This window comes from Kogia breviceps, chromosome 3, assembly GCF_026419965.1.
Source record: "Kogia breviceps isolate mKogBre1 chromosome 3, mKogBre1 haplotype 1, whole genome shotgun sequence".
Classification (NCBI taxonomy): domain Eukaryota; kingdom Metazoa; phylum Chordata; class Mammalia; order Artiodactyla; family Physeteridae; genus Kogia; species Kogia breviceps.
This window is the reverse complement of record NC_081312.1, coordinates 8,828,258-8,845,814: the sequence shown is the minus strand read 5'-3', so window position 1 is coordinate 8,845,814 and position 17,557 is coordinate 8,828,258. Positions and strand designations below refer to the sequence as shown.

Below are 17,557 nucleotides of genomic sequence, written 5' to 3'. Positions count from 1 at the left end.
CAGTAATAAAAAGACAATTGATCCAATTCTTTTTAAATGGAGAAAGATTGGAATAGACCCTTCACAAAAGAAAATATACCAATGGCCAATAATGAGCAAGTAAAAGAGAGGTTCAGCATCAACATTCATCAGGCAAGTGCAAATTTAAACCGTAATAAAGTACCACTTCATACCCGCTCAAACGGCTTAAATTAAAACCGATGAAAATACCAAGGACTGGTGAGAATATGAAGCAACTGGAATTCTCAAACACTGTTGTTGGGAATGTAAAATGTACAAACACTTTATAAAACAGTCTGGCAGTTTATTATAAACATACAACTAAGCAGTTCCACTCTTAGGTTTTTACCCAAGAAAATGAAAACAAAATGTCTATACAGAACATACAGTACACAAATGTTCACAGGCACTTTATTCATAACAGCCCAAAACTTAGAAAGAGCCAAGTGCCCATCAACTGGAGAATGGATAAACAAACGGGTATATCCAGACATCAATGCTTTGCATCAATAAAAATGGAACTACAGATACATGCAACAATATGCCTAATTCTCAAAAATATCATGCTAAAGGAAGCTGGACAAAGAAAAAAGTACAATCTGTATGATTCCATCTATAGAAAAATCTAGAAAAGACTAATGTAATCTGTAGTCACGGAAACGTGATCGATGTCTGCCTGAGGCTGGGGGCTAGGGGTTGACTGCAAAGTGATAAAAGAGAACTTTTATGGGTGAGTGGAATGTTCTATACCTTGATTATAGTTTTGGTTACACAGGTGTCCATGTGTATCAAGACTCATCAACCTGTATATGTAAAATGGGTACATTTATGTAAATTATGCATCAATAGAGTGACTTAAAAATACCTCAGTTCAGGGCTTCCCTGGTGGCACAGTGGTTGAGAGTCTGCCTGCCAATGCAGGGGACACGGGTTCGAGCCCTGGTCTGGGAAGATCCCACATGCCGCGGAGCACCTGGGTCCGTGAGCCACAATTACTGAGCCTGTGCGTCTGGAGCCTGTGCTCCGCAACAAGAAAGGCCACGACAGTGAGAGGCCCGCGCACCGCGATGAAGAGTGGCCCCCACTTGCCACAACTAGAGAAAGCCCGTGCACAGAAACGAAGACCCAACACAGCAAAAATAAATATAAATACATTAATAAACTCCTAACCCCAATATAAAAAAAAAAATACCTCAGTTCAGGCTTTAGCTGACAGCCAGTCCTCTGGTCCTCCTTGTCACTCTGAGTGTGGTAATGGAAGAATGTTTTCTTTCTTCAGGACATGATGATTAAATAGTTCTGTCCACCTGCAGGACATGGTGGGTGTTAAAAAATGGACTCAGGGGACTTCCCTGGTGGTCCAGCAGTTAAGACTCCGCTCCCAATACCGGAGGCCCGGGTTCGATCCCTGGTCAGGCAACTAGATCCTGAATGCCAAAACTAAGAGCCCACGTGCCACAACTAAAGATTCCACACACTGCAATGAAGATCTCGCATGCAGCAATGCATCAACGAAGATCCCGTGTGCCGCAACTAAGACTCAGCGCAGCCAAAATAAACAGTCATATACTTATAAAAAAAAATGGACTCAAGATTGGCGGATCTGGACTTCCCTGGTGGTGCAGTGGTTAAGAATCCACCTGCCAATGCAGGGGACGTGGGTGCGAACTCTGGTCCGGGAAGATCCCACATGCCGCGGAGCAACTAAGCCCGTGTGCCACGACTACTGAGCCTGTGAGCCACAACTACTGAGCCCGTGCACGGCAACTACTGAAGCCCTCGCGCCTACAGCCCGTGCTCCACAACAAGAGAAGCCACCGTAATGTGAAGCCCGCGCACCGCAACAAAGAGTGGCCCCCACTCACCACAACTAGAGAAAGCCGGCATGCAGCAAAAAAGACTCAACACAGCCAAAGGGAAAAAAAAAAAAAAAGATTGGCAGGGGTCCATGCCTGCCCCTTTGTTTAGAGATGAGGGAACTGGGGCTCAGAGAGCAGAAGAGACTCATCCAAGGACACACAGCGTTATATAGGTTTTGACTACAAGGTGTCGCTTGGGAACGTTTGGGTTTAAAACATAAAAACAAAACAAGCCATCAGACAGTTTGCATTGGTCCCGTCTCTCTTTTTCTTCAGAGCCGAGTTCTGGGAGAGGTCTGGATTCCCCTGAGGAAGCCCAGGTCTACAGGCTGGTAACTGCACAAAGCTTGTCTGCGGAGCATTTCTTCTTCTCTGCTCTTCTGCAGAGAAGAGCCACCCAATCCGAGAACACCGTCATCATGAAGCAGTGAGGGTACAGGACCGCGAGCCCTGCTTTTCAGCTGACATCACCTCGTGCTGGTCTCCCCACCTTCATCATTGCCCTCCCTGCCTCCCAGGGTCCATGTGAGAACGTGAAAACCTGGGTGCCTGCTCCCAAAACTCTTACTGAACCTGCACGTCTGGTCACTGCAATAAGTCAAAGCAAGGATGTAAAGAAAAAACAGATCAGAAAGGAGTAAATAAAATGGTCCCTCTTTGCAGATGACGTGATTTCCCACATAGAAAATCCCAAGGAATCTACCAAAAAATTCCAAGAACTAGTAAGTTCTAGGTCATAGAATGCACGGCAAACATACAAAATCAATGATATTTTTACATACTAGTAATGAACACATGAACATCAAAATTGAAAGTGTAATATCTAAAAATTTATAATCACTAAACAAAAAGGAAAAGAAAGAAATGTTTAGGTGAGCATTTAATAATCACGTCCAGGCCTTGTATGCTGTAAACTACACAACACTAATTAAAAAAAAAAAAATCGAAAAAGATCTAAATAAATGGAGGAACATATTGTCTTCAGTATGTCTCTAAACATACTGGATTGGAAGACTCAACATAGTAAAGATGTAATTTCTCCCCAGTTTGATACAGAATAATGTTTAACCAGCTGTCTGGGCATCCTGTGGCCCAGTGAACTTGACAGATAAAATTAACCACCATGGTAACTAAGTCAGAATAGCATTACTGTAGAAATAGAGGAACAATTAATGGACTAGAATAGACAACCCATCAACAGGCCCACACCTAGATTGAAACCTGACAAATTTCGTGTTGCTAATCAACACCAAACAAAAAGCACTGGACTGGTCAATAAAAGGGATGGGATAATGGATTATTAACATGGAAAAGATGAAAATTCTTCCTTAACCCGTACCAAAAAAATAATCAGTAAGAAAAGGGTTGAAATATGAAAAAATAAAATAAAAATTAAAAACTACAGGAGACTATCTCTATGGTCTCCAGTTGAGAAAGGATTTCTTCAACAAGGGCGAAGTGTATAGTTAAATATTAATAAACTTTGACTCAATTAAAATGAACTTCTGTTCTGGTGTCTCTTCTTAAAAGGGCATTAATCCCCTTATCAGAGCTCCACCCTCATGACCTAGTGACCTGATTACTTCTCCAAGGTCCCACCTCCAAACACTATCAGACTGGTTTCAACATATGAATTTTGAGGGGACAGAAACATTGTCAATAAGGCACTGGTCCCATTTGCTGAGGTCAGCGCTGCCCCCACAGGGGGGTTCGGGGACGCCTGCTGGCTTCATGGCCTTCTCCCCGTCAGCTGTGCAGGTTGCTGGACCAGCATCTCTGCCATTGTCCTCATTTTAGCTATTGCAGCCGCACGTTTGGGATACTTGTTGGAGGTCGGGAAAGATTAAAACAGGGCCATAAGGTAGCAGGTGTGCACTGTGCAATTCTAGAAGGCATCATTCACAGTTTAGTCTCTGTTATGTTATTAACCATGTTAGAGCTCACATTTATGGAAGACACCATGTACCAGATTCATGATCTCATTAAATTCTCTGGTTCTGTTTTCTTCATTTTGCAGATGACAAAACCCAGGCTCAGCGAGCCACTACCTTGCCCAAGCCGCAAGTGCAGAGCTAGAGTTTAAACCTTCTGCCCAGTTCCAGAGCTCCGAGGACACCGTACTCTGGACCCAGGGTTGGCACAGAAAGCCTGCTAACCCTGACCCTGGCAGGCCAGCCCCACGAAAGCACCGCTGGCCCCCTAGGGAACTGGGCTCAACAGCACGGGGCAGGGCGCCAACAGCACCGGACTCGGGTTCAGGGCTCGTTCTTGCACCCACCAGATAAGCGACCTCGCGCCTCAGCTCCTCTCGCCTCAGCTCCTCCCTCCAGCACGCGAAGGGAAGCGACTGTGAGCCGTCCGGGGTTCCACCGAGTCCCGCCCTTGGGGGTGGGGCAGGGAGTGGTCACGTGAAGGGGCGCCTTGCCCCCTCCCCACCCCGAGCCCCGCCCCGCCCCCAGGCTCCTAGTCCTCCACCCCTTGAGCGCAGAGAGGGCTGCGGGCGCCGCGCGGGCTCGGGACCTGCCGCCCCCACCCGGTTGCCGAGGTCGGCGTCGCCGCCGCGCGGTTTCGGGGAGGCCTGCTCGCTGCGCGGCCTTCTCCCGGCCAGCTGTGCGGGCGGCTGGACCAGCAGCAGCAGGGAGGACTCGGGCGCCGGCGGCAGCAGCGACACCATGGATCTGTCCTTTATGGCCGCACAGGTAATGGGGCTCCTTCCACGCGCGCCCCGGGCCGCCAAGTTTGCGCAGGTTCGGGGCCACGGTCTCGCCCTCCCCGCTGGGGCTGAGCGCACCGGGAGGGTTCAGGCGGCCGAGCGCGGGTCCTTTGTCCGGAGCTGGCATCCCCACTGGGTGCGCGCGTCTGGGGCGGCGAGCATGGCTCCCGGGGGTGGGGCAGGCTGTGCGTGCGCCCAGTGTTCCTTGGATCGACCTGTGCGAGGGGTCTCGGCAGGGGTCCCCTCCCTGCCCATCCCCCACCTGCGGTCCTCCCTCCGTTGCCCCGCAGCCCTCCGAGGCGGGGCGGCCCAGATCCGTGCGTACCCGGCTGGGCAGGCAACCTCGCTCTTCCCCATTCTGCATCTTCCCGAGGCGCCGGGTAATCTGTCACTTGCTGCTGACCTCGGACGCCTCCCACCTCACTTTTCTCCCGTTTGGTGGAGACCACAGACTCTGTAGCCCGAGGAAGGCGGCGAGACCCGCTCTGTGACCAGCCAAGCGCCAGTGCACAGCAGTCGTTTTCTCCTTTTTCTGCGTTGTGCTGAGTCTGTAGCCATCGGTGCCCGGCGCGACCATAACTCTTCTCTCGACACAAAACAGGTTCCCAGTGGCAGACAAAACAGATGACCTCTCATCGCTTGGATTTTTTCTCCAGGGGAATCCCCTGAAGCTCTGAGCGTGGAGTGATCTTTATGATTGGTGCCTTAACTCTGGAGCCAGAACAAAGGCAAACGCCTGCTTTCCGGAGCTGGAGCGGTCTGTGGCCTTTTGGAGTTACAGTCTGGCTCCAGGGAAGGGCCACCGCATTTGGGCTAGGCGAGTAAGTCCCCATGTACCAAATTCAGACCTTGCACCTTATATCGAGTTGGTTATGTTGGGAGCCCAGTGGTAGGAAGGCCCCCCAGGTTCCCTCTGTCCCCTGGGCATGTGGCAGGGGCTCCACTGTCTGCTGTTTACTTTTCCAGGGAATGGAGTTTCAGGGGACACTTTCCTTTTCTCCCAAACTTCACCATGGTGGAAATCTGTTTAAAAAGTAACAGCAAAATCTAGGCTGTAGGGGCAGCGAGCTCCCAACGCAAGCATTAATGGGTGCAGAATCCCCAAGCTGGCTCAAGGAAACCCAGATTCCAGCTCTTGGCAGTCTCTTAACAGGTTTTCCATCATGCTAATTGCTCCCATGAGCCATGCTGGTCTTTTCTTGGGTCTAATTTTCTGTCTCCTGTTCCTAGACCCATGTTTATAAATATTATCATATGGACATCCTTTTAGATAGTGCTGACTTTAACTGCGTGATGACAGAGGAGGCTTCACCGGATTTATTTCTAGAGGGGAGAAGAGCTCACACAATATCTACCTCTGCCTCCCAGCTCCGGATCCCACCAAACAGCTGACATTTCCATGGTTACAAGATAAATTGATTACTGCTAATCCTGGGGCTGGCTGGAGCATCAGGAGTTGCTATGGTAACGTGACAAAATAAACATAGGGCTTTTCAGCACCTATAGGCAGAGCCTGCGCAGAGATGGAGTTCTGGTTTTTCCTTTTTCTTTTTTGTGTACAATTCAAGTTTAATGTGGTCAGTGTATTACCGTGGACAGATGTTTGGGCATTGATTACACACTCAGTCCTGGGTTAGCTGCAGGGACAGAAACGTGAAGTGCCACCAAATGGGGAGAGATGCTGACGTTTTGCTGAGCATCTGCTATGTGCCAGACGCGGGTGCTTACACGCTTGATTACAGTAAATCCTTACACGTCTGTGACATTGGCACCGTTATCCCCATATTACGGATGAGGATACCAAACTTCAGCGAAATGGAACAATTTACCCAGGACACACCATTAGCAAGGAGGAAAATGGGTTTCACATCTGGGTCTGAGGATCTGCAAAGCTGCTGGGTTTCCACCTTCTTGCTTCCCCCTGAGCAAGACACAAAATAAGGGACAGGAAGGACAGATTTAAAGATGACTCATCTCTCCTTCTCCCCCCAGGAAGTGCTCTCCTCGTGGTGCGTCGTGATCTAATGGATTTCATTCTGGTGTCGCTCTGTGCCTCTTATCCCCACAAAGGCGGGAACTTTTCCTTCTTTGTCTGTAGCACTTAGCGGCGCTTGGCCCAGTGAGTGCGCAGCATATGCTGTGGGTGTACAGTGACTGCTGCATGTGACCAAGTCGATGTCCCCGCACGTCAGCAGAGGGCACTTTGATAGAGACACGCGAAGGCCTCCATCCGCTTGTTCAGCTAATGTTGAGTGCCTGCCTTGTGCCAAGCTCTGTGTCAGGCACTGGGACAGGGATGCTGGGGGACAAAGCTGAATGGGATGTAGATTTTCTTTCTGGATGCCTGGAGAGTAGTGGGGAAATGATGGACCAGGCCATTCCTAGAAAGGGCGACCAAAACGCCCGGTATAAAGTAGGCCCTCCACAAGCATCTGTTAGATGATTGGATGAGGGTAAGACAAGATGTATGTGCAGGAAAAGCCATTAACAGGAAAAGATAGTGAGTTTGAGGGGTCACATGCCGCCCCCCCCTCCAAACACCTGTTCATCGGTACTTGAGGCTGGGGGTTCTGATGGGTGAGAACTGGAGGCAGATTTCCCCTAGCGGGCCCGGGAATAAGGACATTCTAAGCAGAGAGGTATGGAACTTCCCTGGCGGTCCAGTGCTTGGGACTTGGTGCTTTCACTGCCATGGCCCCAGGTTCAGTTCCTGGTCGGGGGGGCTAAGATCCCGAAAGCCACACGGAGCGGCCAAAAAAATAAAAAATAAGCAGAGAGGCACGGAGGTAGGAAAGCCCAGAATATGTTCACAGAATCCTTCAGGAAACTGGAGGGTAGGGAGCACAGTAGAACTGGGAGACAGAGGCCAGGGCCAGGTTGTAGAAGGTACTAACTGCCCAAGATGAGACGTTCACATTTAATCAGTAGACAGTAGGAGCCATTGTAGGTGACTGAGCAGGAATAGGTTATGATTGAAGCAGTGCCCTGGGAAAACCCCAGACCCTGTAGAGGCCAGAAGCTGGAGGGATGGATGGAGTCGGAAGTACACACCTGTTTGATTCACTGATGGAGTAAAAGAAACCATATTCTTGTGGCTCCAGAACCCAAGTCTCTTCCCCTTCACCAAGTTGTGAAATATGATTCCTCTTCATGGCTTAAAAAGACCTGGAGGATACATGCCATTTTAGATAGATTTCCCTCTCAAAAGCTAAGCATCAAAAAGACACTCTTCTTGGATTTACAGAGTGGACATCAGTTATCCAACAAATCCTCTTACGCAGATGTGCCCTCCTGGTGCGGGTACACCGGGCTGTGGGTTTGGGCTTAGAAGAGGCTGTGGTCGCTGAAGATGTAAAGACTCAGCTCAACCCTGAGCCCTGGAGGCACTCAGCGTCTCTTTCCCCCACCCTGGAAATACCCCAGCCCCACTCTACACAATCCCTGAGTCCCTGGAGATTCTGGAGGGTTGGATAGTAAACAGGGGCATGCATTTCCCTATGGCCAGAGATGGCCAGGAGGGAAAGGCTACCCAGACCCCCTAGGAGCTGGAGGGGAGGGAGAATCACACATCTTGAAGACTGACCCTCAGATCCCTTTGTTGTCGGTGGGGTAGCCTGTCTCCAAAGACGGCCCCATCCGTTCCTTCCCTACCTCCTTGGAGGTACATGTTGGCCCCCCATGACGGAGTTTAAGATCTGATTCCCCTCCCCTTAATGTGAGCTGGCCTTAGTGATTTTTCTGACCCAGACAATGCAGTGTGAGTGACATTCTGAGATTAGCTTGACGTTCTGAGATTGGTTTGTAAGAAGCCTGCAGCTTCCACCTGGGACTCTTGGAGCTCTTGCTCTGGGGGAAGCCCAGTATCATGCGTGAAATTCAGAGACCCTGAGACCTCGGGAAGGGGATGAACATTTAAGAGACCTACTGTGTGGTGGGCCAGCGCAAGGAATGAACTAGAGGGACAAGGAGCCCTGTTTACATGTTTCTAGGTTGTAACTCTTGGAGAACAAGCATGCCTGTGGCATAAGAGCTCGCTCTTACTTTTGTCTTGCATTGCCCTTACAGTGACTAGTTTAAACCCAGTGGTTCCCAAATGTTGCTGCCACTAGAATCACCTGGGAGCTTTTAAGGGTCTTGCTGCCCAGGTCCTGCCCCAGACACTCCCATCTGAGTCTGCAGCTGGGAGCCAGCATCAGTATTTTCTTTTCATCCCCTAATTGATTCCAGTGTGCGATCAAGGTTGAGACCCGGACCCTAAATCCACACTGTGGGGCTGTTCCCTTCCCCGCCCTTTGGATGGAGAAGGTCCTTGGTCCCTTTTAGGTCATAAAAAATCATGTCGTCCCTGGAAGTCACTCCGATATCAATTCAGCAAATTAAAATATTCAGCCCAAAATAATGTAACCTGGGAGCTTGCTCCAAAATTGAGGTTCTTGTTTGGGATTAGCAGGTGCAAACTATATTTTATATATATATATATATATATTATATGGAATATATATAATATGAAATGGATAAACAATGAGATCCTAATACATAACGTAGGGAACTATATTCAATATCTTGTGATAAACCATAATGAAAAAGAATGTGAAAAAATACGTGTATGTGCGTATGTATAACTGAATCACTTTGCTGTACACCAGAAACTAACGCAACATCTTAAATCAACTATATACATCATACAATAAATTTTTAAAAAAAGAAAGAATATTGAGGTTCTCCCTTCCTCCAGACCACACCTGGCACAGGTGGGAAACCTAGAGTTGGAATGGGTGCCTATATTACTGTCGTGGTACAGACAGGGAGGAAATGGAGAGCCCAGGTGGTTCGGCTGACAGGCTGGGGAGCCGTGAGTGGGGCTGACACAGGAGCACCCTTCACATCATCATACCACCTCCCAGAGCTGTCCAAGTGCTGGGGGACGGTGGGAGGACCCGGGACCCTTCCATGGATCAGCTTCAGGGAATCGTTGAGCCCCCGAGGTACACAAAGTAGCATGTTTATGTACATTTTGAAACAAGTTTTTAAAGAAATCTCTATTCATTTCCTACGGCTGCCGTAACAAATTACCAAAAACTGGGTGACTTAAAACAGCAGAAATGTAATCTCTCCCAGTTCTGGAGGCTCCAAGTCCAAAGTCGACAGGCCTGTGGTCTCTCTGAAGGCACTGGGGAGGACAAGCCTGTGACTCTCTTAGCCTCATGGGTGTGGTCTGCAATCATTGGTGTTCCGTAGCATGTCAGTTCTTCTCTTCCTATCAGGACACCAGTCATATTGGATTAGGGCCCACCCTACTGACCTCATCTTCTTTTGATGACATCTGCAGAGATCTTATTTTCAAATAAGGTCACATTCACAGGTACTGGAAATTAGGACTTCAGTATATCTTTTGGGGAGACACAGCTCAACCTATAATAGGGTCTGAAGATCCCTGAAGAATAAGGATCTTGGTTTTTGTGTTGGTGGCCACTGGCCTTTGAGAGGCAGTGGAGAGATCACTTCTCTAAACCTCAGTTTCATCATCTGTGAAATGGGGACAAATGGCCTACCTCGTGGAACTGTTCATCTAGTCATTCAACAACCATTTCCTGTGTGCTAGGCCTTCCCTGTGTGGAGCGCTGGTGGGAAGAGGGTCACAGGCCCTGCCGTGTGATATGTGACAGGGTGGAGGTAAACAGAGGTGCCCTGGTACGGCAGAAGAGGCACCTCGCCCAGCTCTGGAGGACGGGGAAGGCTTCCGGAGGTTTGAATTGAGCTGAGTTTGAAGGATGCATGTTATGCTGTTATGTAGACGAAGGAGGACACTGGGGGTGTGCGGGGGATGACATGAAATGGCTTGAAATGGAAGGGGCTTGAATAGTGTCTCTTATTGGGAATGAAGGTTGCAAGTGACCATCTGGTTGGGCCGAGGGGCAGGTGGGAGGGAGCGGAGATGAAGCGGGAGGGACCAGGGCTAGGCAAGTGGCCTCATGGAGTGGAGCAGGGTGGGGTGGGGGGCTGCGGTGACCCGGAGAGCAGGGCTGTGGCCTGGAGGGGGCACAGACAGCGGCTCTGAGCTCCAGCAACTTGCCCATGCTGTGCAAACTCACAGGCCCAGGGCTGCGGGTGCTTGTGGGTTTTTAAGAAAACTGAAAACTCCGATGCTTATAAGCAGTCTGGATTTTCTTTTTGTGTGTGTGTGTGTGGTACACGGGCCTCACTGTTGTGGCCTCTCCCACTGCAGAGCACAGGCTCTGGACGCGCAGGCGCAGTAGTTGTGGTTCACGGGCCCAGCCGCTCCGCGGCCCGTGGGATCCTCCCGGACCGGGGCACGAACCCGCGTCCCCTGCATCGGCAGACGGACCCTCAACCACTGCGCCACCAGGGAAGCCCTGGATTTTCAAATGTTGGCAACTAATTAAAAATTTTTAACTAACCGACCAACCATGATGTGGGCTGTTTTAATAATTACTTATTGTTTACCATTTCAGTTACTCCGTGGTAGCAATCATTTCTTTTGTGAGACCAGAATTTAGGAAGAAGTGGGCTAGGCAGTTTGTTTCTGCCCCGATGGCATCAGCTGGGGGCTCGGGTGGAGTCTCACAGCTTCACACAAGCGTCTGACACCTCTGTGCAGCCTGACCCTTCTGTCTACTTGGTCTTTCATCCTGCAAATGTTTCTTCAGGCAGGTGGGGCTTCCTCCCAGCTCGGTGGTCTCAGGGCCATCGAACTTCTTGTGTAGCACTGCCTTCCCTCTCGAATCAGCATCCCTAGGTGGACGCTGCTAAGCTTCTTATGAACCAGACTGGGAAGTCCCAGAATGTCACTAACTCCACCTTCGTTTGGTCAAGAAAATCCGAAGGCCAGCCCGGATTTAAGGACAAGGGAACCCGACTCTACCTCTTGATGCAGGAAGCAGCACGCATGTCCAAGGGGGAGGAAGGATGAACAACAAACATCTTTGGAGACAGGCTACACCTGGTCCAAACAGAATAGGTGTGTGGACTGGATTCATCCTGGGACTGCCGCTGTGACAAGTATCTCTAGACTAGACAGATGTATGTGGAGCTTGACAAAACCTTATAACAAATTTCCAAGCCCAGGAGAGAAGTAAATTATTACCAAGGAGCTACACCATAACCTTACTAGACTGAACCATATGAAGTTGCTGACGTTTGACCATTTTGACCTACAAAGTGAAAATTTTATATAGTTCAGCCTAATAGGTACTAACGAAAAGACAGTAGGTTCCTTGAGTTATGGAGGGAGGAAGAGCTGTGGAACACGGGATGGAGCGAGGAGACGTGGGAAGGGAGATCACTACCTGCTGAGGGGAGATCTGAGGAGGCTTCGTGGGTTTGAGGAGCAGGGCCCTCCCCTGACTTTCCCTGCTCAGCCCAGCCCTTAGAACCTTGACCTTGCTGGTGGGAGGACACAGTCACACCTGGAACATTATGTCCCACTGAGTGGGTCTTTCTGGAAGAGAAGATGCTGGTCTAATCATAGCTGAGATGCTTATAACATCCACTGCTATTCCCCCTTCTCCCACCCTCCCTCCCCCTGGGCCTTGGGAGTCTCACGGTTAATTTGTATTTTAATCATTTTTCATGGAGGGGGAAAAACCACAAAAGACTTCTGGTCAAGTTGAAGAGGTGATTCTGTTATCTCTTGAAATGGTCCTGGCTATTCTCAAGGGCCAGTGGGAGCATTCCCAAAGATCTGCAAGAAACCAGCAGCAGTTTTCCCTCCCCAGAGGAACACAGCGCTTCCCAGAGAAATAGAATTCTAGGGAGTCTGGCAGTCTGCTCCTTAGAGAATGTTTTCCCCAGCCAGCAACTTCTCTTTTTTCTTTAAGCAAGAATTAATAAAATACAAATTGTCTGTTATCTCATATGTTTTCAACCAAAGGGCTTGTCTTGAACTTTGAATTCCGATTTTAAAGATTTAAATATTTTATCATTCTAATTAGACCTGCCTCTGGAGAGCATATAGTGCTACATTTTTGCAGGGGTGTAATGAGAAGTTAAAGAAGAAGTAAAAATCTGTAGTACATTTTGTAGACCAAATTTCTAGATAGTGTTTTAAGGGTCAACACATTCCATCTGACTTGAAACAATTATATCTCACAGAGCTAAGAGAACCAGGTCGTCTGGAAGTGGATTGCAAATCTCCAATTGAACACTTTAGTGTTTGTGGAGCACCTGCTGTGAACTCAGCCCAACTTTGGGGGTCCAAACCCCAGCTTCTCTACTCTGAGATGATGGAAACCCATCTCTGTTTACTCCCTCCCAGTTCTATCCCCTCAAGATGTCCTTGTACCTTCCCATCATAGCTGCATTTTATCAAATGTTTAGGAGGTACCAGGCAGGCCCTGTGTTGAATAATACATAGAATCTCACTTCTAAATCCTATGACACCCTCATGGAATAGGCAATTTTAAGATCCATTTTACAGATGAAAAAACTGAGGCTTAGAGAGGCTAAGTCACTTGCCCCAGGGCACACAGGCTGGGATTCAAACCCAGATCTCTGTGCATCTTCAGCTTATTTTTTAAATCCAATTTTACAATCTCTGCCTTCTGACTGGAGTGTTTAAACCATTTATGTTTAATGTTTTTGTTTATAGTTGGGTTTAAATTTACTATCTCACTGTTTGTTTCCTATTGGTCCCACCTGTTCTTTGTTCCCCTTTTCTTCTTTTTCTGCCGCCTTTTGGATTCACTGAGAATTTTTTATTATCTCATGTTGTCTCCTCTCTTGACTTATGGGCTATAACAGTTTTGTTATTTTAGTGGTTGCTTTAGGATTTATAGTGCATGTCTTTAGCTTAGCATATAGCCTGTCTACAAGTGATATTATGCCACTTCACATTCAGTGTAAGAACCTTATAACAATACACTTCTATTTCTCCCCTCTAAACTTTTGTGCTATTATTGTTGCACATTGCACTTCTATGTGTGTTTTAAACCTCACATTGTATTGTTCTCATTTTTGTTAAAAGTTAATTACCTTTTAAAGAGATTTAAATAGTAAGGGAAAAACTTAAATATTTTCCCATATAGATACTATTTCCAGTGCTCTTTATTCCTTTGTGTAGGTCTATATTTCTATGTGTTATTTTCTTTCTGTCTAAAGGACTTTAACATTTCTAGTAGTTCAAAAGTGCTGGTGATTCAGTTTTTGTATGTCTGAGTAAAAAAAAGTCTTTTTTTTTGGCTTTCATTTTTGAATGTTTATTTTTTACTTGGCACAGAATTCTAGCTTGACTGTTTTTCAATATTTTAAAGATATTATTCAGCCATCTTCCTGCTTCTTGTCCTTAGGGTTTGGGAGCTTCCTGTATCTGTAGGTTTATACTTTTCGTCACATTTGGAAGATTCTCTGCCATTCTTTCTCCCCCCTTCCAGTTTTATTGAGATATAGTTGACATATAACATTGTATAAGTGTAAGGTGTACAACACGATTTCATACATGTATATACTGCGAAAAAGATTACCACGTAAGTTTAGTTGACATCTGTCACCTCACATAGTTACAATTCTTTTTTTCTTGGGATGAGAAGTTGCTCTCTTAGCAACTTCCATATATACAATACAGTATTTAGCTATAATCACCATGCTGTACATTATATCCCCAGAACTTATTTATCTTATAACTGGAGGTTTGTACTTTTTGACCACACCCAGTTTTTCACCCAGTTCCCCACCTCCTGCCTCTGGAAAACACCAATCTGGTTTGTTCCTATGAGTTTATTTTTTTTAGATTCCACGTATAAGTGAGAGTATCTTTCTCTGACTTATTTCAGCTAGCATTATGCCCTCAAGGTCCATCCAGTATGTCTCACATGACAAGATTTCCTTCTTTTTCATGACTGAATTATATATATGCACATATATATACACACATATACATGTACGTAGATATTAATATACCACATTTTCCTTAAGTATTCATCCATTAATAGGCACGTAGTTTGTTTCGGTGTCCTGGTCATTGTACTGTGTGTGTGGATGTCTCTTCAGGACAGTGATTTCAGTTCCTTCAGGTACATACCCAGAAGTGGAATTGCTGGATCATACGGTAGTTCTATTTTTAATTATTTAATTTAATTTTTGAACCCCGATACTGTTTTCCATAGTGGCTGCACCAGTTTACATTCCCATCAACAATGCACAATGGATCCTTTTTCTCCACATCTTCTCCAACACTTGTTATCTCTGTCTCTTTGATAGTAGCCATTCTAACAGGCATGAGGTGATATCTCACTGTGGTTCTGATTTGTATTTTTCCCTGATGACTTGTGATGTTGAGCATCTTTTCATGTACCTATTAGCCATTTGAATATCTTCTTTGGAAAAATGCCTATTCAGGCCCTCTGCCCATTTTTAATTAGATTATTTTTTATTGTTGAGTTCTATGAGTTTTCCATTATTTCTTTACAGATTCTCTCTTCCCCTGTCTCTCTCCGCTCCTTTGGAGATTCTAGCACATATATCAGGCTGCCTGATGTCTCACAGCTTCCTGATGCTTGTTCATTTTTTTGAGTTTTTTTTTTCTGTTTGTGTTTCATTTTGGATAGTTATATTATTGACATATCTTCAAGCTCAGCAATATTTTTTGAATGTCTAATCTCTGCTAATCCCATCCAGTGTATTTTCAACCTCAGACATTGTAGTTTTCATATCTAGAAGTTTAATTTGGGTCTTTCTTATATTTTCAGTCCTCTTCTTAACATGTTCAGTGTTTCCTCTAGCTTTTTAACGTATGGAATACAGTTATAACAACTGTTCAAAAGTCCTCATATACTAATTCTAAATGTGCATCATCTCTGGGCTGGGTTTGATTGATTGCTTTTTCTCCTCGTTATGAATCATATTTTCCGGCCGCTTTGCATGCCTGATAATTTTTTTTGTGTGTGTGTGATATGCGGGCCTCTCACTGTTGTGGCCTCTCCTGTTGCGGGGCACAGGCTCCGGATGCGCAGGCTCAGCGGCCATGGCTCACGGGCCCAGCCGCTCCGCAGCATGTGGGATCTTCCCGGACCGGGGCACGAACCCGTATCCCCTGCATCGGCAGGCGGATTCTCAACCACTGCGCCACCAGGGAAGCCCGATGCCTGATAATTTTTGATTGGATGCCAGACATTGTGAATTTTACCTTGTTGGATGTTAGATATTTCTGTGTTCTTATAAATAGTCTCAAGCTTTGTCCTGAGATGCAATTATGTTACTTGGAAACAGTTTGATCCTTTTGGGTCTTGCTTTTAAGATCTGTTAGGCAGGACCAGAGCCATCTTTAGTCTAAGAGTAATATTTTCCCACTACCGAGGCAAGGCTGCTCTGAGTATTCTACCCAATATCCTGTGAATTATGGCTGGTGGAAACAGGTACTATTTCTGGCTTGTATGGACGCCAGGTACTATTCCCTGTCATCCTTCAGGGTGATTCTTTGCTGCCTCAGGTGTTTTCCTCACACACACGTGCTCACCAGTCCTCTGCTAAATATTTGAGCCGTCCTTCTGCAGATCTCTGTTTAGCTGTCTCCCCTGCATCCTCTCCCTCATGGGCTCCAGCTGCCTTGGTCTCCCCAGACTCTCAGGCCCATCTCCTCAACCCCAGAGTCCACTGGGCTCTATCTGGGTTCCCCTTTCCTGCTCCACAGCCTGGAAATTCTCCCCAGGCACTAAACAGAGTCAATTACTTGTTTCCCATCTCTCAAAGGTCACTGTCCCTCACTGCCTGATGTCCAGTGTCTTGAAAACCATTTCCCTATGTTTTGTCCATTTTTTTAGTGCTTCCGTTGGGGGGGTAGATCCAGTCCTTGTTACTCCATCTTGGCCAGAAGCAGACTTTTCTTAACCCTGTGTTTTTAAGAAGTATGCTTCCACCCCTACTCCTTTCCTCACGTTGTGGGAAAAGGAATATAACGTTAAGTCTGAACCTGGCCCACTGCCTCTCCCTCCCCTCTATGGAACCTTGAGCTGGCATTTCTCTGCCTCTTCTGAATGTCATAAAAAGTGGGTAATGTATGGAAGCTCACAGGTGAGTCTCTGATACCAGACTTAGAAAGCCAGACAGTGCATGGACTGCCCAAATTCCTTTCCGCGCTGCCAGTGTCCCTTGAGTTCCTTCGGAGAGTCGTGTGACAGGATGCTCCACGGGACATCGTGAGAGCCACGGAGTGATCCGGGTGTCAGGTTTGGCAGCCAGAAGTGGGCGGCCTGTTGAGCAGGGCTGGTTTCCTTGGGCCTCCATCCCAGGCGCCTGGCCTCGGGCGAGCCTCATTCCGCAGGAGGATGAAAGTGAGCTGGTGAGGAGGCCCACCCAGGGTGGCAGCCAACAGCTGGGACCCTGTTTGTCCTCTCCAGACCCCATCACAGCCCCTCATCCGTCTCCTCAGCACGGAGCTCTGGGAGCTGATTAGAAATGTATTAAGGGGCTTCCCTGGTGGCGCAGTGGTTGAGAATCCGCCTGCCGATGCAGGGGACACGGGTTCGTGCCCCGGTCCGGGAAGATCCCACGTGCCGCGGAGCGGCTGGGCCCGTGAGCCATGGCCGCTGAGCCTGCGCGTCCGGAGCCTGTGCTCCGCAACGGGAGAGGCCACAACAGTGAGAGGCCCGTGTACCGAAAAAAAAAAAAAAAAAAAAAAAGAAATGTATTAAGGCTTGGCTTCCAGCAGCTTTGAGGGAGACCTGAGGCAGGTGACTAACGCGCTCCCCGGGCCCCCTGCACCCTTGCCTCTCCTGGCTGAGCCGCGGCTGTGCTGCCTGCATCTCCTGCCCCCTCTCTGCCATCCTGCCGTCCCTTCCTCACTCCCACTGGAGATCCCACCCAGGCCCCGCTGTGTATCCCAGTAACCAGATCGATCAGGCAGGGAGGGCCATGGAGGCAGCATGCCATGGGACGCCCCCTGTGCTGTGTTGGGGGATGTCAAGGAAGCAGGAAGCAGCCATCACCGGCCGTCGTCATCTTTGTCACCCTCACCAACATCGTGTGAGCACAG

The 17,557-nt window shown here is 47.7% G+C and overlaps 1 protein-coding gene across 1 annotated transcript in view; it reads left to right on the top strand.

The window, feature by feature from the left end:
• The first annotated feature begins 2,278 nt into the window (after positions 1 to 2,278).
• Positions 2,279 to 17,557, top strand: part of C3H14orf132 (chromosome 3 C14orf132 homolog) — a 53,491-nt gene continuing 38,212 nt past the window's right edge. The window contains exons 1-2 of the mRNA XM_059059314.2: positions 2,279 to 2,286; positions 4,162 to 4,558. Of these exons, the coding sequence (XP_058915297.2) occupies positions 2,279 to 2,286; positions 4,162 to 4,558 (405 nt within the window). The remainder of the gene's footprint in view (positions 2,287 to 4,161; positions 4,559 to 17,557) is intronic.